This window comes from Terrapene carolina, unplaced genomic scaffold, assembly GCF_002925995.2.
Source record: "Terrapene carolina triunguis isolate 2854851 unplaced genomic scaffold, T_m_triunguis-2.0 Scaffold84, whole genome shotgun sequence".
Lineage (NCBI taxonomy): Eukaryota > Metazoa > Chordata > Testudines > Emydidae > Terrapene > Terrapene triunguis.
In genome coordinates, this window is record NW_020664435.1 from 34,678,224 (window position 1) to 34,705,029 (window position 26,806).

The 26,806-nt window shown below is 44.3% G+C and overlaps 2 protein-coding genes across 3 annotated transcripts in view; one reads left to right on the forward strand and one right to left on the reverse strand.

Annotated features, from left to right (window-relative positions):
* Positions 1-12,739, reverse strand: part of DBF4 (DBF4 zinc finger) — a 38,011-nt gene extending 25,272 nt beyond the window's left edge. The window contains exons 1-3 of one of the 2 annotated variants that reach the window (XM_024197528.3): positions 12,612-12,739; positions 12,188-12,283; positions 8,934-9,109 (exon numbers count right to left, since the gene is read on the reverse strand). In XM_024197528.3, the coding sequence (XP_024053296.1) occupies positions 8,934-9,109; positions 12,188-12,233 (222 nt within the window). In that variant the 5' untranslated portion in view covers positions 12,234-12,283; positions 12,612-12,739. Of the gene's footprint in view, positions 1-8,933; positions 9,113-12,187; positions 12,284-12,611 lie in introns of both variants that reach the window. The other variant, XM_024197527.3, reaches the window with a different exon arrangement.
* A 122-nt stretch (positions 12,740-12,861) lies between these two features.
* SLC25A40 (solute carrier family 25 member 40) overlaps positions 12,862-26,806 on the forward strand; it is an 84,928-nt gene continuing 70,983 nt past the window's right edge. Inside the window, exons 1-2 of the mRNA XM_026649467.1 lie at positions 12,862-12,921; positions 22,578-22,699. Of these exons, the coding sequence (XP_026505252.1) occupies positions 22,603-22,699 (97 nt within the window). The 5' untranslated portion in view covers positions 12,862-12,921; positions 22,578-22,602. The remainder of the gene's footprint in view (positions 12,922-22,577; positions 22,700-26,806) is intronic.

Here is a 26,806-nt window from a genome sequence, read left to right on the forward strand (position 1 = left end):
TCAAGGAGCCTGGGTGGTGGGACTGTCTGGGCAAGAGGACAGGGAACCAGTGGGGATGGGAAAGGATATAGAAGGAGAGCAATAAACAAAAATTCACAGAAGCCCTTGACCTGTCCCTGACTTTTACTAAAAATAACTGTGACAAAGTGGGTAGGGAGGAGGGTCAGGTACATGATTCCAGCACCACACAGCTGAAGAAATTCAGGGTGTAACAGAATTAACAAGTCTCTACCTATCTTAACGTTTTTCTAAATCATCAGTTGCCGTGGTATCTAAGCACTGTATATGGTATTTTGGAATTGCAAGAAGTTTCTGAAGATGATGCCAAAAACCTCATCAGTGGCTGTTTCAATGGAAAATATTTAGGACTAAGTGTTGAGTGGTGGTTTCAAAGGAAAATATTTAAGGCTGGGTCTGTATTATCACCAAAGGCTCTTAGTAAATTAAGTTGTCATGATAAAAGGGAAGGTCCTTTCATGGATTGAGAACTGGTTAAAAGACCGGGAACAAAGGGTAGGAATAAATGGTAAATTCTCAGAATGGAGAGAAGTAACTAGTGGTGTTCCCCAAGGGTCAGTCCTAGGACCAATCCTATTCAACTTATTCATAAATGATCTGGAGAAAGTGAGGTGGCAAAGTTTGCAGATGATAGTAAACTGCTCAAGATAGTTAAGACCAAAGCAGACTGTGAAGAACTTCAAAAAGATCTCACAAAACTAAATGATTGGGCAACAAAATGGCAAATGAAATTTAATATGGATAAATATAAAGTAATGCACATTGGAAAAAATAACCCCAACTATACATAATTTAGCTAATTTAGCTACAATGAATCAGGAAAAAGATCTTGGAGTTATCGTGGATAGTTCTCTGAAGACGTCCATGCAGTGTGCAGCGGCAGTCAAAAAAGCAAACAGGATGTTAGGAATCATTAAAAAGGCGATAGAGAATAAGACGGAGAGTATCTTATTGCCCTTATATAAATCCATGGTACGCCCACATCTTGAATACTGCGTACAGATGTGGTCTCCTCATCTCAAAAAAGATATACTGGCATTAGAAAAGGTTCAGAGAAGGGCAACTAAAATGATTAGGGGTTTGGAACGGGTCCCATATGAGGAGAGATTAAAGAGGCTAGGACTTTTCAGCTTGGAAAAGAGGAGACTAAGGGGGGGGAAATATGATAGAGGTATATAAAATCATGAATGATGTGGAGAAAGTAAATAAGAAAAAGTTATTTACTTGTTCCCATAATATAAGAACTAGGGGCCGCCAAATGAAATTAATGGGCAGCAGGTTTAAAACAAATAAAAGGAAGTTCTTCACACAGTGCACAGTCAACTTCTGGAACTCCTTGCCTGGAGGTGGTTGTGAAGGCTGGGACTATAACAGCGTTTAAAAGAGAACTGGATAAATTCATGGAGGTTAAGTCCGTTAACGGCTAGTAGCGAGGATGGGTAAGGAATGGTGTCCCTAGCCTCTGTTTGTCAGAGGGTGGAGATGGATGGCAGGAGAGAGATCACTTGATCATTACCTGTTAGGTTCACTCCCTCTGGGGTACCTGGCATTGGCCACTGTCAGTAGAGAGGATACTGGGCTAGATGGACCTTTGGTCTGACCCAGTACGGCCGTTCTTATGTTCATATGAGGGTCTAGTACCCAGAGCTGCTGGGGCTCCGGGGTCCCCTTCGCCACCCGTGGAGTTGAGAGCACGAAGCATCTCACAAAATTGGGACCATGCTGCTTCCCCAAGAATAGCAGTACAGAAATAATACCCATTTCATTTCTCTTGCTTGTGCACTTATCCTTCCCAAAAAATAATTTTAAAAGTTCTGGGTTGGAGAGAAGAACAAGAAAGAAGAGAAAAAGATTATACTGTTAAATTCAAAGGGACACCTTCAAGTTGAAATCACATTGCTGTGAAATTTCATCCCTAATAATTTCATACAACAACAAAACTTGCAATAACCAATATAACACAATTCAAGTTGACAGTTCCCCAGTAGGCTCCTATTGGTTCATACAACTGTAGCCATTATAGCTTTCTGAAAAGCAGACGTGGTAAGCAGCTCCTATCAACTGCTGCAATTATAGGGAATGGAAACATTTTTACTGCCAACACTCTTTTATACAAATTCAACTAATCCAACTTTTACGTGGAGTTCCACAGCTTTCTGTGTCAAAGCTATGTCCTGTGTTGAGCTTGGAGCAAATTGTTTCTTCAGATCAAAAATGTAAGAGGATTAAAAAAGATTTAGTAGGATTTCACAGAATTTATAATAATTAATTGAGAGTTCAATAGAGTATTTGCAAATATTTAATTAATGTATTCTTTGAAAATGACATTTATTTAAATTTAGATTTCGATCATATTCTAAAAGGTTGAAATCTGGATCCACGACAATGCAGTTGTGCGATCAAATAACTGCTATGTTAATTTCTAAAAAGTGCTAAACAACCTTGACTTTCCAAATGTTGTTGTAAAGCATGCACAATGCATCTGACTAGATACAAATGTATCCAGTGCTATAGGTGTGCATGGTGCTTCTCAGTCAGAAAGAAGCCAGCCCCTGACCTGAATGGTGGCCAATTCTGCTCTAAATTACACTGTTGTAAATCAGAAGCAATTCCACTGATGTCATTAAGTCAGTCAAATTCTTACAAGTATAATAATAGAGAGCAGAATTTTGCCCCACTGTTTAGATATGACACTAAGAATAGAATAGCAACAAGAAGAGGATTAGTGCCGGGGGGGGGGGGGGGGGGGGGGGGGAAGAGGGAGAAGGGACCACAGTATTAGAGTAAAAGTTAATGTGATTATTTGAATTATGTCATAATGATTCCATGTTGCTGGTGGGTTTTTTAGATTGTAAATTATGGCCCAAATCCTGCAAATATGCTGAACTTCACATATCAGTAGTTCCACTGAAGTTAATGACTATTTATGTGCATAAAGTTAAGCAGACACACAAACCTTTGCAGGACTGGGGCCTAAACTAAAAGTCCTGTGTGTTTTGGTGCAGGCTTACAAGGGCAGAGGGGTTGAAGAGAGGGAGGCAAGGAAGAAGTATGGCTCATAGGAGTAAAAACAGGACACGAAGAGTTAGGGAACAGACAGGAAGAGAGAGAATGGAGACAGCAAAAGACAGCAAGGATGTCATAGTGCACTTTCTAACTTGATACAAAAGATACTCATCCCTCCCCATGCAGCTGCAGAAACCTGCAGAATTTATAGATAGAATGATCTTGCTTTGCTCCTGTAGCAATTTGGAACCAACTACAATTGCACAAAGCCAGTTGAAGAAATGGGAATTCTGGGTGGAGCACTGAACTAAACTGAAGGGAAAAGAGATAAAGAGAGAGAAGGATAGTTGAAGAGAAGATAGATACTGAAAACCACAGAGAAGAGCTGGAAGAAATTCAGCTGGACACAGCAGGAGTTTTTTTTTTACATAGGGGTTGCATGAATCCCACATTTTTTCTTTTCTGGAGGTTTGGGAACACAACCTACAAAATCAGAAGAATCTTGCAAAAGTTATCATGACTGCATCTGTGCTATTGCACAGTTGTGCTTTCCTAGCAGAAAGAGCTGTGTAAGTCAGGGGTGGGCAAACTATGGCCCGTGGGCCGCATTTGGCCCGTCGGCCGGATCCAGCCCACCAGCCGTTTTAAGCCGGCCCTTGAGCTCCCGCTGGGGAGTGGGATTTGGGGCTTGTCCTGCTCCGGTACTCCAGCTGGGGAGCAGGGTTGGGGGCTGCTCCATGCTGCTCCCGGAAACCGCAGCATGGCCCTGCTCCAGCTCCTACGCGTAGGGGCAGCCACAGGGCTACGCTCTGCACACGGCCCCCTGCACCCTCCCTGGGAACAGGGAGCCAGCCAATGGGAGCTGCAGGGTTGGCACCTGCAGATGGGGCGGCGCACAGAGCCACCTGGCTGCAGCTCTGCGTAGGAGCCAGAGGGGGGGACATGACCGCTGCTTCCAGGAGCCGCTTGAGGTAAACGCTGGCCAGAGCTGGCCAGAGCCTGCACCCCTGACCCTCCCACACCCTGAACTCCTCATTTCTGGAGCCTGCACTCCCAATCAGAGCCCTCACCCCCTCCCGCACCCCAACCCTAATTCTGTGAGCATTCATGGCCCGCCATACAATTTCTATTCCCAGATGTGGCCCTCGGGCCAAAAAGTTTGCCCACCCCTGGTGTAAGTGATAACACAAACTTACTCAGTTTCACAGATGCTTAAGTACAATTGTGCTGATTTTTACTTTCTAATCAGATCCCCCAGAAGAACTGACAAATAAGGAAAGGATGGCAAGAGAACTAGAGAATAGCAGAGTAAAAATATTCTGACATGCCTCAATTTGAAAGAATCGAAAAGGAACAACTCTTCAGACTAAACTTAAACCCTAACTATGAAAACAGTTTGAGCACTTATAATAAAAATACAATCATTAAAAATTACCATTGACATTGCATAGCAAAGTAAATCTCCACAATATTATAAAATTAAAGTATTTCTAAGAGCTAAAAAACATGCAAAATTAGTTCTGAACAGTCTGCTTCCTTATACTTGATTTTGAACTTTTGCTCTCAGCAACAGAAGGCCTATAAAATTTGTGGGAAACCTGACCTAGCCACAGATGAATGCCACTATAGAAAATGTTATTTACATATGAATTTCAAGCTGTTTTAGAAATAATTGAACTGTTATAAGGTAATAATACACTGTTGTACCTATATATGGGAGGCTTAATCCACAATTAATAAAAAATTACTATTTTTTTTTCATTTAATTGTTCTACCCTGAGACAAGCCAATAAATCACTGCTTTAAATTATGATTGGTATCACCTGAATTTTTTTAAAAAATAATTGATTTAAATCAGGTTGAGACTTCATAAAACAAAGCTGAAAATCTGTGCCACCGCAACTTTAGATTAAAATTTATAAATTAACTAAATTATAGATGCTGTTTACAAAAAAGAAATACCATCATTGGTAGGATATCTTATTTGAATTTTACAAAAGTGCTAGAGACAAAAAACCAAAATATTGAAAAATAAGACCCTGACCCTGCAAACACTTAAACGGGTACGTAAATTTACTCTCATAAATAGTCCCATTGATTTCCACTATGCATGTGCTTAAGTGTATGCAGCATCAGCAGCTAAAATTGTATTTTTATTAGAAACTTTTTTTCTCAGCTTAAAATCTCTCTCACTTCAAAATAAAATTACTTCAGTTTTAAAAAGGAAAAACTACTCAGACTTTCAATACATTAACAAAGTTATTGTGAACTTTTTTATACACACAGGACATCATTTTCAAAAACAGGAGCTTAAGAAGCCCACTCTTTAGATACGTATGGGTGGGATTTTCAAAAGCATCTCTATGATTTAGCAGCACAAGTCTCAATGGCTTAAAATATGGAGGAATGTAACCTGGTCAAAGCATTTCAGCTGTCTTGTGGATTTTCAATATATTGGAGGGTGATGGTGTTCGCAAATATAGCAGGGATATTTGCTTATCCATTTTGTGTCTGAGTTTTTATTGTTCTCCTAGCAAGGATGCTAATGAGGTCCTGGACATGTCTTTTGCAGCACAGATTAACATTTTAAGTGTGAAACTTCTTAGTAGCATTCTTTAATGTAAAATCAGAAGTTCTACTAACAATTAGAAAACCAATTAAAGAAACAAGTACTAAATATCCACTTAGCCATCTAAAACTATAAAACAGGAAGTAAAGAATTGGCAACTTGTAAAAAGATATATAATTTCAATTTTTAAAAAATGTTTTTTTAATTAAAAAACATTATTTTTATCCAAAATTCAATTCTTTTGTCTATTTATTAAGGTAACTTGGAGATGTTAGACTGCATTTTAAACAATATTTTGTGGCATTCAGGATGAATTCCTAGACCCTTAGGCGCTATGTTCTGAGACAGTCAAAATTTAAGACACTTTCAGGCTTGGTAAATTCACATTTACCTTTCCCCAACTCCTCTAGTTGGCGGTTGGTGAGGTTGGTTTTTTTATTTTTGGAAAGTACATGAAATTATTCGTGAGATTCAACGATCATTTAATTCACTCCCAGTATTGTCTAATTACATTATCACATACCACTTTTCCAGGGGACCCTGCCTTATTACTGAATGAGTAGTTATTCAATATTTCTATTTTATCCTTTTAATTAAATGTGTTGCCACATTAAATATTTAACGTACATCATCCAAAACTTGCACCAAATACAAAATTATTCATTTCCTCTTCAACTTTTCTGTGGTGCTCTCACCATAGGATTGGAGTATTTCACGGATATTAATAAATTTATCTTCACAACATGCTTGTGTGATTAGGTGCTATTACTACCCCCCTTTACAGATGGGGAACTAAGGTACAGACAGATTAAGGTCCAAAATATCAGAATTGTGCATTAACTGTAACTGCCCAATTTGAGACACCTCGGGCCTGATTTTTCAGAGTACTTCACATTTTTATAACACTATGTTGAAAAGATAGTTCCAATTGACTTCAGTTGTGAGCATTTCTGCAAATCTGGCCCCAGGTATTTCACTGTGTGAACTCAGAAAATTAGCGGCCAATTGTGAAAATTCTGGTGAAAATGACTTGCCTCAAATCACAAAGGAACTCTCTGACAGAGGCAGGGATAGAATCCAGGTCTCCAGAATTCAGTTTCAGCATAAAACCATTCTGTTACTTTCTGCAATCCCTGTCTCCTTCTATGCGCATTTCAACTCTCTTACAAATCCGAAGAAGTGGGTTGTAGCCCACGAAAGCTTATGCTCTAATAAATTTGTTAGTCTCTAAGGTGCCACAAGTACTCCTTTTCTTTTTACAAATGAGGCTGGCATCCTACAGAAAACTTTATTATACAACCTTGATTCCTTCCCAGATCACTGTCCAACCTGAGCACTGTATGAAATGGGATCCTGTGATTAAAAAAAAAAAAAAAGTGCATGGTTGCAGGGATGGATTAACCCATCACTGGGACCTAGGCAAACACACTTCCGGGTCCCTACTTTCTAATATAAACAACACATGGCCATACAGTACACTCATTGCGACTGGGCTGGCCATGTTGTGGATCTGCCAGGAACAGCCGCTCGGGGTGCTGCTCACCATAACAAAGGAGCAGCTGGGGCAAACCCGAGTGGTGCTGTAATCCCGTGCACCAGGTTGCAATGCCATTCACTCGAGTGAAGTTTTTTCAGTGTGCATGCAAATCAGCATCACTGTTTAAAAAACAAAAAACCAATCACATCCCACTTTGGCCCATACCCCACAAATTTGGGTCCTAGGCACGTACCTACTTTGCCTATGCATTAATTTGGTTCTGCATGATTGAGTAATTAAAGACTATCTAATAATGCATATGTACAAAGGGTCTGTATTTAAGGTTGCATGAGTAATGTTTATTCTGGCATTTCCTAACTTCTGAATGCTTGACTTTGCAATCTTAATGTTCTTTTAATGTAGTTTTTTCGGGGGAAAAACTAAAAAGAAATTCTGTGCAGTGGAAGCATAATGACCCCCACCTTGGATCATCAGCAGAATCTGGACCTATAGATTCATAGCAATGACTACCTCTTAAGATAGCAGAATAACTGGTAGCAGTAGAAGGCTGTTATTCTCTATGTAAACCAACCACTACAATGGGCTGAGACATACACTTTGCCAGTGGGTTTCACAGCTCTTTCACAGCAGAGGAATACAGAGACACAGAACTCCTTGGTTCTGTAGGGGAGCATGGTGTGGTGGCTATTAGTCATTCTGTCCCTGTGCCCCCAACCTGTCCTCTCCCCCCCCCCTCCGTTTCCCATCCAGCCCTGGGCTCCTGCCCCCTCCTCCTCTGTTCCTATCCAACCCCCCACCCCAATGGCACTGTTTTTGCCTCCCACCCTCTCTGGTCCTAGCCAACCCCTCACTTCCCAGCCCCAGTCCACTTCCATCCTCGATCCTATCCAATCCCACAACCTCCTCATGCCCCCTCTCCCGTTTGCTCATATCCAAACACTCCACCCTGCAGCACCTACCTCCCCAGCCACCTTCTGGCTCCTGCAACACCCCACACTTTTATCACTACACCCCAACCCTCTGAATCCAAATCAGGTCACCTCCCCCTCCTCGCTGCCTGGGGAGCCAGGAGTGCTGGCCGCACAAGAGATACTGCCCCTGACAGCACGGAGAAGCAATTGCAGGGAAAGAACTATCCAGTCCTTGCAGCTCTGGGCTGAAGCATGCTCAGATGAAATATTTGGAGAATTTAGCTACCAAACTCCAATAAGTCTCTTCTGAGCATTTTTAAAATGAGATTTTTTGGTGAGGCTCATTACTTGGCCAAATTTAAGCAAAATTTCATGTGGACAGCAAAAGGCACATGCCTGGCACCAATGTGACCTCCTTGCCAAAGTCTGCTCTGAAGCATGGAGACACTGGAGCTTCCAATGAAACTGTTGTAAAAATGCTTTAAACATGGGCAAAACAACATATTTTCCCCTAATCTCATTTTTGGAAACAACTAACTCAATTAGACAAACTTTCAAATAAAAATTCAGCCTGAGACAGACACTCAGCACAGAAAATTTCAGCCAAAACGGTTAGAGTTAGGCAAAGTTATAAGTAACTGAAAACAAGGTCTTAAATGGAAAGTATTGGATGACCTTAATCTTATAGGCGATGCTACCAGCTCCATTTAAAAATAGAAAAAAAACATTCTCTAAGAAAATTATTTTTAGTGTTAAGCTAAGGGTTCATTATAAATAATGAGAAAAACATATAGAAAATGAAATTACTTGACAACATTTTTTAAATTATTCATTTTTAGCCACGTATATACAGAACATAATGTATTGGAAAAATATCCAGGACTTGCTATTATTTTTCCCACTTTGTAAACACATATGATTTTTAACTTACCCCTCCTAGTTCCTTAAGATCCTTCTCTAATTTTTCAGAGATCACATTAGACGGAATATCAAGATAAAACACCTTCCCAGTAAGTGGCTTATATTTAGATTTCTCTGTCTTTGTGGTATCTTTTTTCAAAGTTTTCAGAGAAGGTTTATTTTTTTCTGTTTTTCCTTGCGTTCCACCTGCTGTCAAAAGAGTAGATAATTTGAATAGGATTATATTGGATGTACTTGTGTGTTTACAAAAATACATTTCCCTCTTTAAGGCCAAATTCAAGTAGGGAGAGTAGGGAAAGGATAAGCCAAGGTTCTGCATGAGCAGGATATATTTTTGATGAACTGTGACCCTAAAGCATACAAGAAAGAAAAGTATCTTAAAAATTATAGAGCACCGAGCTTTAACGTAATACAATATTAAAGTTTTGTTCATTATTCAGAAGACATTTTGATGCCTATCCAAAATAATTTAAAAACAATGACACTAATATTAAAGGGGAGCAATCACCAAAGGTCCCAATCCTGCAAACACTTATGCATATCCTTAACTTTAAAAGCATGCAGCTGGATTACTCACAGCTTAAAGTTAAGCATGTGCATAAGTATTTGCAAGTGTGGGTCCTAATTCATTCAAATTGTTCTCTTAGGGCATGATCCAAAACCCACTGAAGGCAGTAGAAAGATTTCCAGTGAATTCAGTGAATATTGTTACACCAAGTCCTTACAGTTCTGTTAAAATCCTCTTTTACAGTTGATTTTCTTTTTTTACCATTAGCAGTAGAATGTCCTCTTTTCTTTCCACCCAATTTGCCAAATATTACATTGTGTTTGTAATGATACACCACTAGAAAATTTACTGGTATCATCAAGGATAGACAATGTTCTGGGAACTGAAAGTACCTCTCTTTACTATTCCCTTAAAGTAGCAATACTATCTGCAAAACATATATTTAAAGGCAAACGAAATATCAAAAAAAAAAAAAAAAAGATTAGTTTCTGCTCTGTCACTTGACTTCAGATTTGTTAAACAGGTAGAAGAACTCAATCCAACTCCCATTTAAATCATTGAGAACTGGATAGGGTCCTAAATGAGGGCAGAATTTGGATCTAAACAACTAATAACCACTCAATAATTCCACTTTTCTAAACAGCAAAAGAACTTTAAGGTAATATCTCACTGAAGAAAAAATTTAGAGAAGTCAGATTGCAATCATTCAGGGAAGAACTATTTCCATGAGACTTCAGATTAAAATTTTGCAAACATACTATATTAAAAAAGCTAAGTACTTTTTTTAAATTAATAATGTCTTTTCTTCTGCTCTGTCAGTCATTTGTAAAACCTTTGTGACATGGATTTTCCCTTGTCATATGTACGTACACTGACTAACACAATGGGATTCCATGCTGGGTGGAGGCCTCTAGATGCTGCCATAATATGATTAAATAAAGTTACAATAGTATTATGGTAGCACCTACAGGAAACACTCATGTGCGGTATCCCAAACAATGGTGGGCGCAAATATTTACATACGTTTAACTTTATGCACATGATTAGTCACATAAAACTAATACTGTGATAGAACCTTAACCGTAAATTTTTTAGACAACAAAAATAGCTCTTCCTCTTGAAGAGCATGCAGTTTACCATATGCCTAAACAAACCACAATACGGTTCCAGCCTTTCAACTGGATATGTGCGCGTGGACCTCTCTGGAGCCCAGTAGATCCACCCAGACAAACATAATTGCAAGATTAAGCCCTTAAATATGTAAATTAATAGCTTTACTCAGGAGATTAGAGACACTGAATCCAATCCTGTGATTAGAATTTTCTTCATATGAATAGTGTCATGTATGTCAATAGATTAACTTGAGTTATGAGTACGGATTGCAAAAAAGATCAAACCATAAAACTCTACCTTTCCAGCATATTATATAATTTAAAATAAAAAACAGAGTCTCTCAAAAAGTGGGGGATTAGCTTTATCTTGTAACCACACAAAGGCCATGATCCTGTAAGATGATCTACACAAGTTGTCTCCCATTAGCGAAGGCAGACCTATGCACCCATGAGCCCCACTGATTGCAAAAGACCTCATCCTGGGTGAATCAACTTGCAAGACTGGGACCTTAAAGGGAAAATGAAAGGTAACTCAAATAATTTATATATCAATTATATTATCTAGGTTACTTTAATACCAGAAATTAACAAGACAAATACATTTTTTAATACCAAAAGCCTCATTCCTGCAAGCTGCTCTGAGGATGGGCCTGCTGCCAGGTCTAATGATGTCAATGGGGGAAGGTGCTCTCTGCCTGCATGGAGCAGTTTACAGGGCCTAGGCCTAATTTACTCTTCCATGTATCTACTAATTACTTATTTTCAGCACTTCAGACAGCTTGTACAATCAACAGGCTAACCAGTTTCACTTATTTCTAGTCAGTTTCACTTTTTGTTCTCATGTATCAGCATAAAGCAGTATTGAGCTTCCAACATTAGAGAGAAAGGTTTTAAAAACCTAACCATTTCAGCTTTCTTTTGAATTTTCAATTACTGGAAGATGGTGTTTACAAATACAGCAGAGATATTCCTTTATCCATTTTGTGTTTGAGTTTTTGTTAGTAACACTGCTTCAATGGGACTATCTGAACAAATAAAATTAAACATGTTTATGCATTTATAGGAAATGGTACATCAGGCTTCAGTCCTAGAACTAGTGCCATGCGCCTAGATCAGGGGTCGGCAACCTTTCAGAAGTGGTGTGCCGAGTCTTCATTTATTCACTCTAATTTAAGGTTTCTCGTGCCAGTAATACATTTTAATATTTTTAGAAGGTCTCTTTCTATAAGTCTATAATATATAACTAAACTATTGTTGTATGTAAAGTAAACAAGGTTTTTAAAATGTTTAAGAAGCTTCATTTAAAATTAAATTAAAATGCAGAGCCCCCCGGACCGGTGGCCAGGACCCGGGCAGTGTGAGTGCCACTGAAAATCAGCACGCGTGCGGTAGGTTGCCTACCCCTGGCCTAGATCCTTGAGCCCACCAGGAGACAAAATGCTGGATTGAGGCCCCATCATAGGTAGTAATTAAATGTAGCCCCCTTGTTATTTGAAGGACTTGAGAAAAGCAGGTCCCAGTTAGCAATTTACCTAAATTAACTTGTTAAAAAAAATCCATTACAGCAACTGAATGAGATTTACAATCACTTTGAACTGCTTTCCATAATAGCTTAAGATCACATGGGGAAAGACCATCACCTACGTGTAACTTGTCCTTTGTTGCTAATCTTCATAGCACTTGGTTTCATTTTCCTGGTGAGTCACATTTTTCCGTCCACCTTCCTTCGAGGGTTATGACCTGCAGGAGAAATAGTTCAAGAGAGAGATTAAACGCCCAGGAGAAGGACAGAGGCAGCCCATGCACTCTCCACCCCCAGTTACTGCTCCCTGGCTCCCAACACACTGCTGCTTCCAAGTCCCAGTTACCCCCACCCCAGCCACCGCGCCTCTGCTCCCCCGTCCCCGCTCTCAACGGTCACCCCCGTCCCAGTCATCGCTCCCCTGCCCCTCTCCCAACGGTCACCCCCGCCCCAGTCATCGTTCCCCCTGGCCCCCTCCCAACGGTCACCCCCGCCTCAGCCACCGCTCCCGCTGCCCCTCTCCCCCGGCTGCTCCTGGTCGCTCACCGTGGGCTCTAAGGCCGAGCCCCGGCCCCCGTGACCGGGGCGCTCACACCCTGCCGGTGGCTCTCTCGGCGCTTTCCCGCCTCACGAGTCCGACCTCAACAGGGGCCTACAAGCCTGGCCTCCTTCCTTCCCTGCGCGGCCCGCCGGCGGGCGGGGCTGACTAGCGCCGCCCCCTGAGGAGGCGGCATGACCGGCGCTGCCCGGCAGAGGGGGATGCCGGCGCAAGGCTAGTGTCGGTGCCGGAGCTGCCCTTCCCCCCAGCGCTGGGAGCAGAGTCACTCGGAGCGGGCGCCTGCCTCCCAACAGCCCGGTACGGGGCAGCGTGCGGGCGGCTGATGGCCTCGGGGGACGAGCTCTCCGGGGGGGAACGCTGCTGTAGGGGTACAGGTCCCTAAGTGGGGAAGCGACATTGTCTGTCAGTGGCCGCAATCCTGAGGGGATGGTGCATGGGGAAGGAGCGGGGGCAGTCGGGGAGGGAGGGAGGGAGGGCGCTGTAGAGTCACTAGTGGGGAGGGGGTGGGGGGGAAGAAGGAGTGGGGGCTGTAGTCACTAGTGGGGGCTGTCATCACTAGTGGAGGATGGTGTGGGGGGAAGAATGGGGGCTGTAGTCACTAGTGGGGGGAAGGAGAGGGGGCAATAGTCAGTAGTGGGGAATACTGTTGGGGGAAGGAGTGTGGGTTGTAGTCACTAGTGTGGGGACATGGAGTCTGTGTGGGTAGAGTGGGAGGGGTGTGTGCGTAGTAGAGGCTGATGTTCCTAAAGGGGACTGTGTCTTGTGGGGTGGGGTGAAGGAGCTTTTCTATGGAGAGAGCAAATTCTCTTCAGCCTGGGGTGTGGGCAGAAATCTGTAGGAGGACGTGATCTTGAGGAGGGGCTGATTATATCCTTCAGTTTCGAGGACTGAAGTTTCTGAGGCCTTATCTTTACTGGGGGTGATGGGAGTATGTTCTTAACTAGAGTTAGCTAATTCAAGGGAAAATCCCAGTGAACTTGAGTTAGCTCACCCAAGTTAAGAGCACACCTTTTTCCTGGTGAAAGCCTATGGGGGCATGAATGATACCAGTCTTTTGGGGGTGGTACATGGACTCTCTGGAGGTATATGAGCTTGTGAGAAGATCTGTTTAGACATAAAGACTCTGAACCATTAGAGGTTGGGTTTGTTTATACTAGAAAGTTTTGCTGCTTTAATTATATTGATATAAAAATGCATATACTTTTCAGGAAGCAAGGTAGGCAATATTGATATAATTGTGCCCAGACTAGGGCTTATACTGGTAACTATATCGGACAAGGCAAAAAAAAAAAACCTGTATGAGACTGTAAGAGCCTACAGTGCTGGGACCATAGGGATTCTGTGCTGCTGCATGGCTAGTCGAGGCTTAGGCTGGGCTCCTACAGGAGGACTCTGTGAGGCTGAGCTTGACAAGAAGCACTGCCCAGCAGGACTTGAGTGGTAGCCCTTCGGAGCCCACTGATTGGCTGATACCTGTACTTAACCTAGGAAGCTAAGAGGGGAGGGCATCTGAGCAACAATGTGGACTGACTGCCTCTCTCCACTCTAGACTCTGCTTGCACTAGACCCTAGACTCCAGCTTCTGACCCTGGTCTGTCCTTGTCTTTGCTCTTCGATTGCTGTTTGTAACCTGGCGTCTGACCCTCATCTCCTGGTAATCTTCCCCTGCCTACATCCTGACTCTTAGATTGTCCTCTGGCCTGTCTTGGACTCTGACCTCCTGCTACTTGACTTGGCCCGACTCCTGCTCTGACCACTACATCTGACCACCGTTGTCCAGTCGTGACACAAACATAGTTTTCGGGATTTAACTTTTCTAGTTTAGGTGAGGCCTAAGCAAAAAGATTGCTGAGACACCATCAGTGAAAATGCTATAAAAAAGGTTATATAAAATTTGATGACTTAAGCGTTCCCATCTAGTCCTGATGTATATGATTTTATGGCATCCCACGCCCCATTTTTATTACCTTATTATGCTCAAACCTTTTCTTGTCCTTCACCATTGTGCATGCCTGCTGGCTTGTTGTGGGGTTTATTTGTTTTGTTTTGTTTTAAGAGTTGCTTATGATTAGTAGACTCCTTGCATTGACAAAACCTTCAAAGAAAACAATATTAGAATATTTATTTTTGAATAAGGAAAATAAAGAAGAGGATCAACTTTGCAGATGCAAGAAAATAATTGCCAACAATGGTAAATCTACTGCGGTTTTGCAGTTTTCAGTTATAGCTTTCTATGCAATTATATTTCATGAAGTGATAAGAATTCTGTTGAAACTTGAAATATATCATGTAATTAATGAATTGGACCAGAGGTTTGTTAGAATGCTCCATCAGTTCAGATGTATTTTTTCCTAACGAATCCTGCTTTACTGCAACACAGTTGAAATTAAAAAAAAAAAATCAGAAACTGGGTATCTATAAGGTAACCCCCTGCTTGCTCAAAATGGCGCTATGTCCCCCTCTACTGGTGGCTAGGCACCCGAGAGAATGATGAGTCTGCTATAGCCTTGGCTAACAGATACTCCTGAGGGCATTCTGCACCAAAAAATTAAAAATTCTGAGTACAATATTTTAAAATTCTGCAAGTTTTATTTGTCAATAAATAAATGCAGAGGCTCCAGCATGGCAGTGCATGAAGGTGGGAGATCACCCTGCAGCCTCCCCATCCCAGGGACACGAACTCAGTGATGAGGCTGCACCCAACCCTGATGCAGCACAAGGCCTGGGCCTGCCCCAGAAATGCCCTGGGGCCCTGCCCCTCTGCACCAGGTGCACCAGGTGTGGGGCAAGCAGGCTGGCTCAATCAGGCAGGAGCCAAGTGTGGAGAAGCTCAGTGTTGGGGGATCCAGGTGTGGGGTCAGAGGATTCTGTGTGGGACAATCTGGGTGCAGGCAGCTCAGTGGGTGGTGTAGGTGTTGGGGGATCTGGATGCAGAGAGGCTCGTTGGGGGGGCGGGGTTCCAGGTACAGGGGCAATGGGATTCTGCAGGGGCTTCCAGGTGAAAGTGGTTGGGGCTCAGCGGAGGGGTCTGGGTGTGGGGTCTCAGCAGGGGGGTCTGGGTGCTGGGGGAGTGGGGCTTGGTGGGGTGGGGGTCTGGGTGCAGCTAATTGAGGGTCTGGATGTGAGGGCTCAGGGTGGTGCAGGGGTGTGGTGCTCATCAGAGTGGGGGTTTGAGTGCAGGGAGCTCAGTCGGGGGTGGTCTGGGTGCAGGGGTGGGGGTCCAGAGTCAGGGGGTTGGGGTGCAGAGGGTTCCAGATGCAGGGGTTGAGGTTCAATGGGGTGGGGTTTGGGTATGAAGGGCTAGGGGGTTCTGGGTGTACGGGGTGTGGCTTGTCGGGGGTGTCTGGGTATGGGAGGTCTGGATGCAAGGGGTTGGGCGGATGGGGGAGCAGCTCCCCAAACAGTGACCCTTCTCTTGCCCCCCCACCCCCGCAACTGAGGAGCGATGCGGGCAGGAAGCAGGGGAAGATGCTGAGCTTCCTGCAGCTAGGGGAGGTTTCTGGGGGTGGGTCTGACACAGCCCCAGCCACTCCTTGAAGGGGAAGAGGAAGTCCAGTCCTCTCCTGCCTCCAGCCCAGCCAGGCTTAGCATCTGATCTCAGCTCAGGGTAGAAGCCACTGCCTGGGGTGTGCCTAGCCCTGTGGTGATTTACCTCTCCACCGGCTGCTCCGGGTGCCTGAAACAATTTACCTGTGCAGCTAGGGAGTGGTGTGTGACTGCTCTTGCATCTTCCCTTTAGTTCCCTGTCAGAAAGTCATTTTTCTGCGGGGAAGCAAATAAATATGTGGGGAACATGAATTTTGCATGTGCGCAGTGGCGCAGAACTTCCCCAGGAGTAAACAGAGATGTCTTTTAGCTCATGCAGTAGAAGTTCATGCGTTTAGTTCCAGAGGGTCTCAGGTTTGATCCCCAATGCCCATGTGTGGGTTGGCGTTACGGTAACAAATCTGTGTTTGTGATATTTACAGGATTGTAATGGAGCTGAACTACAGGCTTATTAAAAGAAAACAATTTAAAGTAGTTATTACATCATAACATCCACTTCTCCATTACATGGCCCTTTTCAGTATTTAAAATTTATTATTCTCAAGTAGTAACTTCTTTAAAATGCCTTTTAAAGTCTCTTTGCTGTTCATCTTGAATAAAAAAGCACTAAAATTAGGGATGAATGTGGAGCTGAAACCTATCTTTAATATAGGTGTGATGCACAGGACTTCTGCTACGAGACTGATCTTCATTTACTGTTCCTTTGTGTGTGAGACTGGTCAGAGTTTAAAAAAAAAAAAAGTTAACTGATATTTATGTTGTTATAGTAACCCTTCTGCCAGGTACCAATGGCAGCAACAAGGACAACGTTCAATAAAATTATGGCTTGAGCCACCACCCACATTTGTACTCCTACCTCTGGCTCTGGGAAAGAAAAATAAAACCTCCCTGGTCACTTTTGCAGGTGGGATTTCCCCACTCAGAACCCTGGAGAAACATGGAGCCACAAGTATCTTTTTATTTAGGGAAAAACAATAAAAACAAACATGAAAACCATATTCATATTAACATACTAGAAAATGAACAGCCCAAAATCAGTGCACCAGGAGTCTGATCAACCATACAGTTCCAAATTGTAATTGTCTGGCTCCTTGACCCAGAACTCTTAGTGTCAATACAAATCACACTCACCCCAAACCCCAGTCACAGGTCCAGTTAGACTCAGTGGAAGCTGAGAAGTTGCTCTGCTCTGCCTGATTGCACCAGTCCAGAGAGAACTACTTCTCCATGTCCCACTCTGAGGCGTAGCTACCTGATCCAATTCTGTGATATTACCTTTGTTTCTGCTGGTGTTGAGAGCCGTTGCCATCTGTACAGTCAGCTCTGCATGACTACAGCCATTGGTCCAGTCCTGCAAATTTACTCCACACAGGGCAAAGAATCTTCAGATGGAAAACCAAGACAAGACCCTTGCAACTGAGCTCTTAGTCTTTAGGATAAAGCCCTTTCCCCCTTGCTTTGTGTTGGACTTGAGTTTTGTTACCGAACTAAAGTCCCTATGTAATCAGGGTCAGTGGTTCTCAACCTCTCCAGACTACTGTACCCCTTGCAGGAGGCTGATTCGTCTTGCGTATCTCAAGTTTCACCTCACTTAAAAGCTACTTGCTTACAAATTCAGATCTAAAAATACAAAAGTGTCACTGCACACTATTACTGAAAAATTGCTTACTTTCTCATTTTTACATAGAATTATATAATAAATTGCGACCCCCCCCAGATTGAGAAACACTGATAGTATATAGAACAGTATAAATAAGCCATTGTATGAAATTTTAGTTTGTACTGACTTCGCTAGTGCTTTTCATGTAGCCTGTTGTAAAGCTAGGCAAATGTCTAGATGAGTTAACGAACTCACTGGAAAGACTTCTGTGTACCCCTGGTTGAGAACCACTGCTCAGGGTGATGTATTCACTCCAGGGTATACCCTGCACAATTTCTATGTCCTTTCATGAGTACAGTAGTAATAATCTATTATTATTTATACTTTGAAAACAAATTCCAACTAAAGCAGCAAAATTCAGAAGATGGCATTATAGATGAGCAATATTGTTTTTGTAAATGAAGCTGGTCATAAGTGGCTTTTCCCTTTCTTCCCTATAGAGCAGGGGTAGGCAACCTATGGCACACATGCCAAAGGCGGCACGCGAGCTGATTTTCAGTGGCACTCACACTGCCCGGGTCCTGGCCACCGGTCCGGGGGGCTCTGCATTTTAATTTAATTTTAAATGAAGCTTCTTAAACATTTTAAAACCTTATTTACTTTACATACAACAATAGTTTAGTTATATATTATAGACTTATAGAAAGAGACCTTGTAAAAACGTTAAAATGTATTACTGGCACGCAAAACCTTAAATCAGAGTGAATAAATGAAGACTCGGCACACCACTTCTGAAAGGTTGCCGACCCCTGCTATCGAGGGAGAAGAGAGTTCAAGCCCTCTGTCTTCTGGCCCTGGGACTTATAGTATGAATGCAAGAGAAAACAATATAAATTCAATGTCAAAAATAGCCACTGTGTCATGGTTGAAGCCAACTTTGATGGGCTGATGTCTTATCTGCAGTTTCTGCCCACTGCCCAGGATCCATCCTATGTTCCCTCCCCAGTTGTAGTACCCCATCTGCTGATGAGGCTCTCCAACACTTCTCCAGCTTAACATGCTCGCACAATGTGTTTCTTAATATACTGGAGTTGCAAGTGATTTCCTTATGGAGGTGCAGTGATTGTGAATAGTTAATGTGATGTTTGGGTGTGAAGGCATTTCTTTGCTTTTAAGAATGTCTGGTTGGGTTTTGTATGCAAACAACGTTAACTTTTAACCAAATTTTTTTTGGTGAAAATGTAAGTTCCCAAAATATTTTCACTTGTGGTCCTACGTGGCTTGTTTTGCTTCATAGAAGAGTGTGTGAGGGGAGATCTTCAAAGAAAGCAACTAGGTTCCATCACTGGGAGTGTGGAATCCTTTTCTGAACCTAAATTTGTAAATCACATTACAAATGTAGTATATCTTCCTACCGTGACCAAGGGTTTGGGAACTTGTGAGTTTGCTATATGAAGGATTCTCCTTTTGAATAGGATTACTACCTATTGGAGAAATGTGTGTGGTTTATGTTTTGACAGTAGTTTTAATACAAAATAATATTTTTTTTAAATGCTAAAGAGACAATGTGGAGTGGTTGGCAAACAAGTTACTTATTTGTTTAATTAACAGTCAAATCAAAAGCATGCTCTAGAACAGTGGTTTTCAAACTTTTTTTCTGGCGACCCAGTTGTAGAAAATTGTTTATGCCCTCGACCCAACAGAGCTGGGGATAAGGGGTTTGAGGTGTAGGAGGGGCTCAGGGCTGGGGCAGAGGGTTGGAGTGCAGGGGTGAGGGCTGCGGGGTGGGGCCGGGAATGAGGAGTGTGGGAGGGAGCTCTGGGCTAGGGCAAGGGGTTGGTGTGTGGGAGGCGGTCGGCTCTGGGCTGGGGTGCAGGCTCTGGGGTGGGGCCAGGGATGAGGGGTTTGGGGTGCAGGAAGGGGCTCCAGGTTTGGGTGGGGTCAAGGCTGGGGCACGGGGCTGGGGCACGGGCTTACCTCAGGCAGCTCCCGGTCAGCGGTACAGCGGGGGTGCTAAGGCAGGCTTCCTACCTGTTCTGGTACCACGGCCTGCGCTGTGCCCCAGAAGCAGCCAGCAGCAGGTTTGGCTCCTAGGTGGAAGCACGCGGCTCTCGCCCGCAGGCACCACCCCTGCCAGCTCCCATTGGCCGGGACCCGGCCAGTGGGAGTGTGGAGCCAATGCTTGGGGTGGGGGCAGTGCGCGGAACCCCTTGCACCCCCTACCCCTGCCTAGGAGCTGGACCTGCTGCTGGCCGCTTCCGGGGTACAGCGCAGTGTCAGAACAGGTAGGGACTTGCCTGCCTTAGTCGGGCAGGACCGCCGACGGGACTTTTAATGGCCCGGTTGGCGGTGCTGACCAGAGCTGCTGCGATCCAGTGCCTTACATTCCGTGACCCAGGACTGGGTCATGACCCGTAGTTTGAAAACCACTGCTCTAGAAGAGTTTTAAAGAGATTTGTCTGCATCATGTAGCCAGTTAAGATTAGCCTTTATAATGGGGAGATTAAAGTCATTAGGTAGTAAAGACAAATAATAAAACACAACATTTATATAGAACCCTTTAAAATTTACAAGAACTTTGCAACATCAATAAAATAACAGCTGCACTAGTTATATGTACATTTAGTAAGACATGCCTTGACTTTTAGATCATACTTGTCCCACATACTATTCTTTGGACTTGTGGCTTTCCTGGCTCGTGAGGACAGCCTTCTGGCTTCTCCTGGCCTTTGTTCAAGAAATGAAAACTTGATGTCAACAATCTCATTAACTATTGGTCAATACTGCATGTTCTATTTCTGGGTAAGATTATAGAGAAGTTTTTTATGAGATAAGCCTGAGTGCCCAGATGCTTCAGTTCTTCTTGAGTCTTTTCAGTCTGGGTACAGACCTGTATAAGGGGCAAAAACAGCTCTCATTGCAGTGGTAGATGATCTCTTCCTGGTGATGGATAAAATGTCCATGCTGATATTGTTAGATCTGTTAGCCTTTGGTAGTGCTGACCATGAGGTATTATTGACTTACTCTTGGATTGCAGTAGGGATGGATGTGCTGCTCTTGAATGGTTCCACCCTTTCCTTAAAGATCACACCCAGAGAATGGTGTGGGGCAAGTGCTCTTCCTCCTTAAAGACAATGTTGTAAAATTCTGCAGGGAAACAGTACTCCTGGGGGAATTCTGTGCCACTGTGTGTGCGCAGAATTCATGTCCCCTGTAGATTTCTTTACTTCCCTACAGAAAAATGATTTTCTGACAGGGAAGCAAAGGGAAGATGCAAGAGCAGTCACGCACCCCTCCCTAGCTGCGCAGGTACATCGTTTCAGGCACTCGGAGCAGCCAGTGGAGAGGTAAATCACCACAGGGCTGGGCACACCCCAGCCAGTGGCTCCTACCCTGAGCCAGGATCAGCTGCTAATCCCAGCTGGGCTGGAGGCAGGAGAGGATAGGACTTCCTCTTCCCCTGCAAGGAGTGGCTGAGGCTGTGTCAGACCCACCCCCAGCTGTAGGAAGCTCAGCATCCTCCACGCTTCCTGCCCCCATCGCTCCTGAGCTCCCCCATCCGCCCAACCCTCGTGCATCTGGACTTCCCATACCCAGATACCTCACACATTCAGAACCCCCCTAGCCCTCCATACCCTAAACCCACCCCATTGAACCTCAGCCCCTGCATCTGGAGCCCTCTGCACCCAGATTGCCTACCTCCAGACCCCCACCCCTGCACCCAGACCACCCCTCACTGAGCTCCTTGCACTCAACCCCCCACTCTGATGAGCACCACACCCCTGCACCACCCTGAGCCCCCACACCACTGACCCCCAATTAGCTGCACCCAGACCCCCACCAAGCCCCTCTCCCCCAGCACTCAGACCGCTTCACTGAGCCCCAACCACGCTCACCTGGAAGCCCCTGCAGAGTCCCATTGCACCTGGAACCCCCGCCCCCCAATGGGCCTTTGTGCATCCAGATCACCCCAGACCTAAACCCCCTACTGAGCTGCCTGCACCCAGATTGTCCCACACAGAATCCTCTGACCCCACACCTGGATCCCCCCACACTGAGCCCCTCCACACTTGGAGCCTGCCTGCCCCACACCTGGTGCGCCTAGCACAGAAGGGCAGGGCCCCAGGATGTTTCTGGGGCAGGCCCAGGCCTTATGCTGTGTCAGGGTCGGGTGCAACCTGACCTCTGAGTTCGTGTACCCGGGATGGGCGGTGGGGAGGTTGCAGGGTGATCTCCCATCTTTGTGCACTGCCATGCTGGAGCCTCTGCATTTATTTATTGACAAGTAAAACTTGAAGAATTTTAAATATTGTGCGCAGCATTTTTAATTTTTTGGCACAGAATTTGTAATTTTTTTGCCGCAGAATGCCTTCAGGAGTAGAATATATATTTTCTCGTGTTCAGCATGAGTGTGGTGTTGCTAGGATGGTTAGCGAAGAGATATGGCCTGCAGTGCTTTCAGAGTGCTGACAACATCCAGCCATTTCACTTGAACTAGCAAATGCTGTTGAGCACCTAGCTGGGGAAGATGTGCACATGGATTAGAGCCTCTTTATTTTTAATGTTTAAAAGGTATTAAAAATCTACAGTTAACTATGCATCAGAGTTTTTTGTTTTAATTTTTATTTAAGTAAACTTAGATCTAATATATTTTCAGAACAAGCTGTAGAACAAATACATTTTCTAACTCTTACAATAGATAATGACTTGACAATATTGGTATGCAAACAGAAGACTAATATTTACACTTTTTTCTAATGATTTTTCCATAAGTTTTGAAAACAATCTAATTTCTGTTTCTTAATAGGTTGCTTTTCTGTGAGAGGAAAATTATGGGTTCTGAAGAGAATAACAACGAATTGTATAAAATAACCACCACTCAGCAAGCAATTGCCTCTTGTTGTGGAGCTATTGTTACATCACTCTTGGGTAAGACAAAATATTGATCAAACTTAGCATAAAGTAAATCATAACTCTCTTTTGTTTAGACAATTTTAAAAGATCTTTAAACATTTATTTTACATACGTTTATTCTGCTGTGCTATAGCATTCTCTATCAGCATTACTATTTAAGTATTTTGAACCCACAAATACTTTGGTCAGTTGGAGTCTTTCCAGTCTCTTAACAAAATGTAGTCACTTCCAAAAATGGGAACAATTTTTATTAACTTTTATCAGTTTCCCCTCCCTTACCCTGTAATGTCACAGAATAATTTACTTTTCTATCTATAATCAAAATGAGGCTAAACAAGTTTTGATTCAGTTATTCCTACTTCTGAAACATGGATGACAGATAAAGGACTCTGTTGTAAGTGGTCTGTTTACTATGCTAGTCTTCAATCCCGAAAGCACTGTGCATGTGAGTAATTTTACACACAAGTCATCCCACTCAAGTTCAGTGGGGCTATTCACCTGCATAAGTGTTTGCAGGATCGGGAATTCAGCTATAATGAACCTGAAAAGTAAATGTATTGAAGAATTTCTTCTTTGAGAAAAAAAAATAATTAAATTTTTAGAGGCACCGTGATATAATGGACTGACCACAAGGCTAGAAAAAGAAGACAGGAAGCCAACAACTTTTAAACTGCTATCCCAATTCTGACTTGCTGCATGGACTTGAGCATGTTCCAGCTGCATAATGAGGATAACACTGTCTTGTAGGAGAGTTGTGGAGATTGATTAATTACTATAAAGTGCTTCAAAGCTGAAAAATATTATAAAAGATAAAAGTGGTTTTGTTGGCAATAGTTTTGTGTTTAGTTAGAGGAATTCTCATTTGAGTTGGCTGGAGGGAGAATAATAGGTTGAAAGTTTCCTTTGTTTCCCCCTCTGATGTGGTTTGTGTGCAATTTTGTGTGGGTATGTCTTCACTAGCAACATTAAAGTGCTGCTGCTTTAATTAAACATTAAAGCTCTCCCAGCGCTATAAAAAAACCCACCTCCACGAGGGGAGTGGCTCCCAGCACTGGTGCACTGTCTACACTACGACTTTACAGCGCTGAGACTTGCAGTGCTCAGGGGTTTTTTTTCACACCCCGAGCGAGAAAGTTGCAGCGCTGTAAAGTGCCAGTGTAGACAAGCCCTGTGTGTTTTTAATTACAAGTTTCAGTGGCATCCAGTAGTGAGGAGTACTTAGGCCCAGGCCTGCAAACAGTGAAGCACATGTGAAACTTTTTGTAAAGTTATGCATTTATTTAAAAATTTACAGGATCAGAGATGTGCTTTCTGACTCTTTGAGATACTGAAGGTATTTGGAGCACCCTTGTTGATCCTTTGCTACTGGGTCCACCCCTGACAATTGATTAATTATTTCTTCAGTGTCCATTTTCAAATACATGTAGCTTCTTTAGAGTAAATTGCAAGATTTGGGATTATTTTTCTTATTTTGAGATAATTTTTATTTTTTGCTGACTACTGCTTCACTTCCTATTTGGAGGCTTGGAGGCTTATGAGGGAGATGCCATGATTCTGAAGCTTGGTAAAGGAGTATGTGTGTGTGTGTTCTGATAGCCTGGGCATTCCTGTTATAAGAACTGCTCAAGAGAGACTATCAGGACTGCCCTTGATTGACAGTGTTGCTCTAAAATGGGATTTGCCAGCAGGAGTTGGCTTCTTTCATTTTGCAGCAGAGATGGAATGCTGACCTCAGGTATAACTAAGGCTCCCTGTATTCAGTGGGACCTGATTCTGCTGCAGCAATGCCTAAAGTTCCTCAGCAACCACTGCTGAATTACATGGCAAAATCAATTTATTCTATTCCCTCTCCTCCACAGCAATACATGCAGCTGCATCTGATAGTTTAAAATACTAAATGGTATATAATATGTTGATTATTTTAAAGGATGAGTTTTTCACTATGTTTTTCACCTGCCTCCCTGCACTCTGCACAGTCCTTGGCTCCTACGGTCTTCTGCAAGCAACCCAGATCGGAACCTCCTTCCATGTTTGTGCAAGGAAAGGGACCAGCTTATAGCCTCCTTTAGCAGCTCATTTCCCTGGACCTTACTAGCTGCACTATTCTCCACGCTGCCCAGCTCATTAGTTTATGCTTCTGGTTCCCCCTGCTGCCTGGCTGTAAACTAGATTCCAACTCTGTGTGACTACATGGAGCAGTGCTGATCACATTCACTGTAATCCAACTACCACTGCATAATGGAGAAATCTGGAGAGCAAGAGGCAGCTGCTGGCAGGTCCCAACCAGGAGGGAAGATGGAAAACAAAATGTTGGGTGTCTGCAGAAAAAAAGACAAACTTGAAGCAAAAGTGCTTAATTCCATAGCATATTTGGGCTTGTGTATACACAGAAACTGTACCAGTATAACTAAATCTCTTTCTAGTTTGTTTTAATTGAACTGGTGCAGCCCCCTTATGTGGACACTCTTTAATCTATTTAAAAGTGCCTAGTATTGATTTATCTTAATTTTGTTGGCTAGTTGAAAATAGCTAAGGAAAACATATGAGCATCCATCACTTTGTTTTTGTGCAGAGATCACATGTGACATACTATAGTTATTTTTTGAATAGAGCCTGAAGTAATTAGCAGATGTTGTAGTTTGCAAGTGTACACTTTCATGCTATATGGTTGCTAAATGAATTGCTTCAACTTTAGTATTGTTTTTTACTCATTGACATGCTGTGGAAAATATTTTAGTTGAGCTGCAGAGGATTTTTTTATTAATTGGGTTTGTGCCCTTTTTCTGCTATATTATGATGTATGAAGAAGACCAAAACAAGATAATGTATCATCTTCCTTGGATTTGCCAGAGGACCTTTTAGGAGTCTCCAGCCATGTGTATTATGAACTCTCACACCTTAGTTGAATAGGGTTACCATATTTCAACACTGAAAAAAGAGGGCACTCCGCGGGAGCCCTGGCCCTGTCCCAACTCCGCCCCGCCCCCGCCCCAACCCCGCCCCCATTCCAACCCCTTCCCCAAAGTCCCTGCCCCAATTCTGTCCCCTCCTCTGAGCACCCCGCATTCCCCCTCCTCCCTCCCGCTCTGATCTTGGTTGGGGGTTGCTAAGTGCTTCCCTGCTCCCCACTCGCCCTGCAGCCTCTGCACCCCCCTTGCCCTGCAGCCTCTGTGACCTCTGCTCCCCACTCGCCCTGCAGCCTCTGCACCCCCCCCTTGCCCTGTAGCCTCTGTGACCCCTGCTCCCCACTCGCCCTGCAGCCCCTGCACCCCCCCGCCCCTGCAGCCTCTGTGATCCCTGCTCCCCACTCGCCCTGCAGCCCCTGCACCTCCCCGCCCCTGCAGACTCTGCGCCCCCCCGCCTGCCCTGCCCCTGCGCCCCCCTGCCGCCTCTATGCCCCTGCCTGCCCTGCTCCTCCTCGCCCTGCAGCCTCTGCGCCCCCCGCATGCCCTGCTCCCCCGCTCACCCGGCAGCCTCTGCCTGGCGGGGGCTTCGGACGCTCAGCGGCAACCGGGGTGGCGCGGGTCCCTGCAGCCCCTGCACACGCCGCACTCCCCACCCCGCGCCGCAGCCTCCTTCCTGCCGCCGCCGAGCACGTTCCCCGGCCTGACTGTCCCCACTGGAAACAGCTCCCGCGGCACCGGGACCGCAGGAAGGGTCCCCCAGTGGCCGGGGGGGTCCCTGCCCGCGAGGGAAGCCCGAGCCGCTGGCTGGGCCCGGCCTCCCCGTGGTCCTGCGGGCTCGGCTGGGGCGTGCGGTCCGCCCGGCCTGGGGGGGCAGCAGTGGCCCCTTCACCGCCTTCAGTGGCTGCGCCCCCCCCCGCCCCGTCCGAGCTCGCTACAATGTAGCCGGGGTGGCTGGGCTGCACTGTGGATCCGGCGGGTCATGCTGGGGCCGGGCGGACCCTGGCTTATGCCTCCCTATTTTCCTGGACATGTTCGACTTTTTGAAAATTCCCCCCGGACGGGGATTTGAGGACCAAAAAGCCGGACATGTCCGGGGAAAGCCGGACATGTCCGGGGAAAGCCGGACGTATGGTAACCCTATAGTTGAAGGGATGGATGTGTCTGGATCTTTAATAAAACCATTCTCCTCTTCCATGTACATTAGGAATTGTAATTA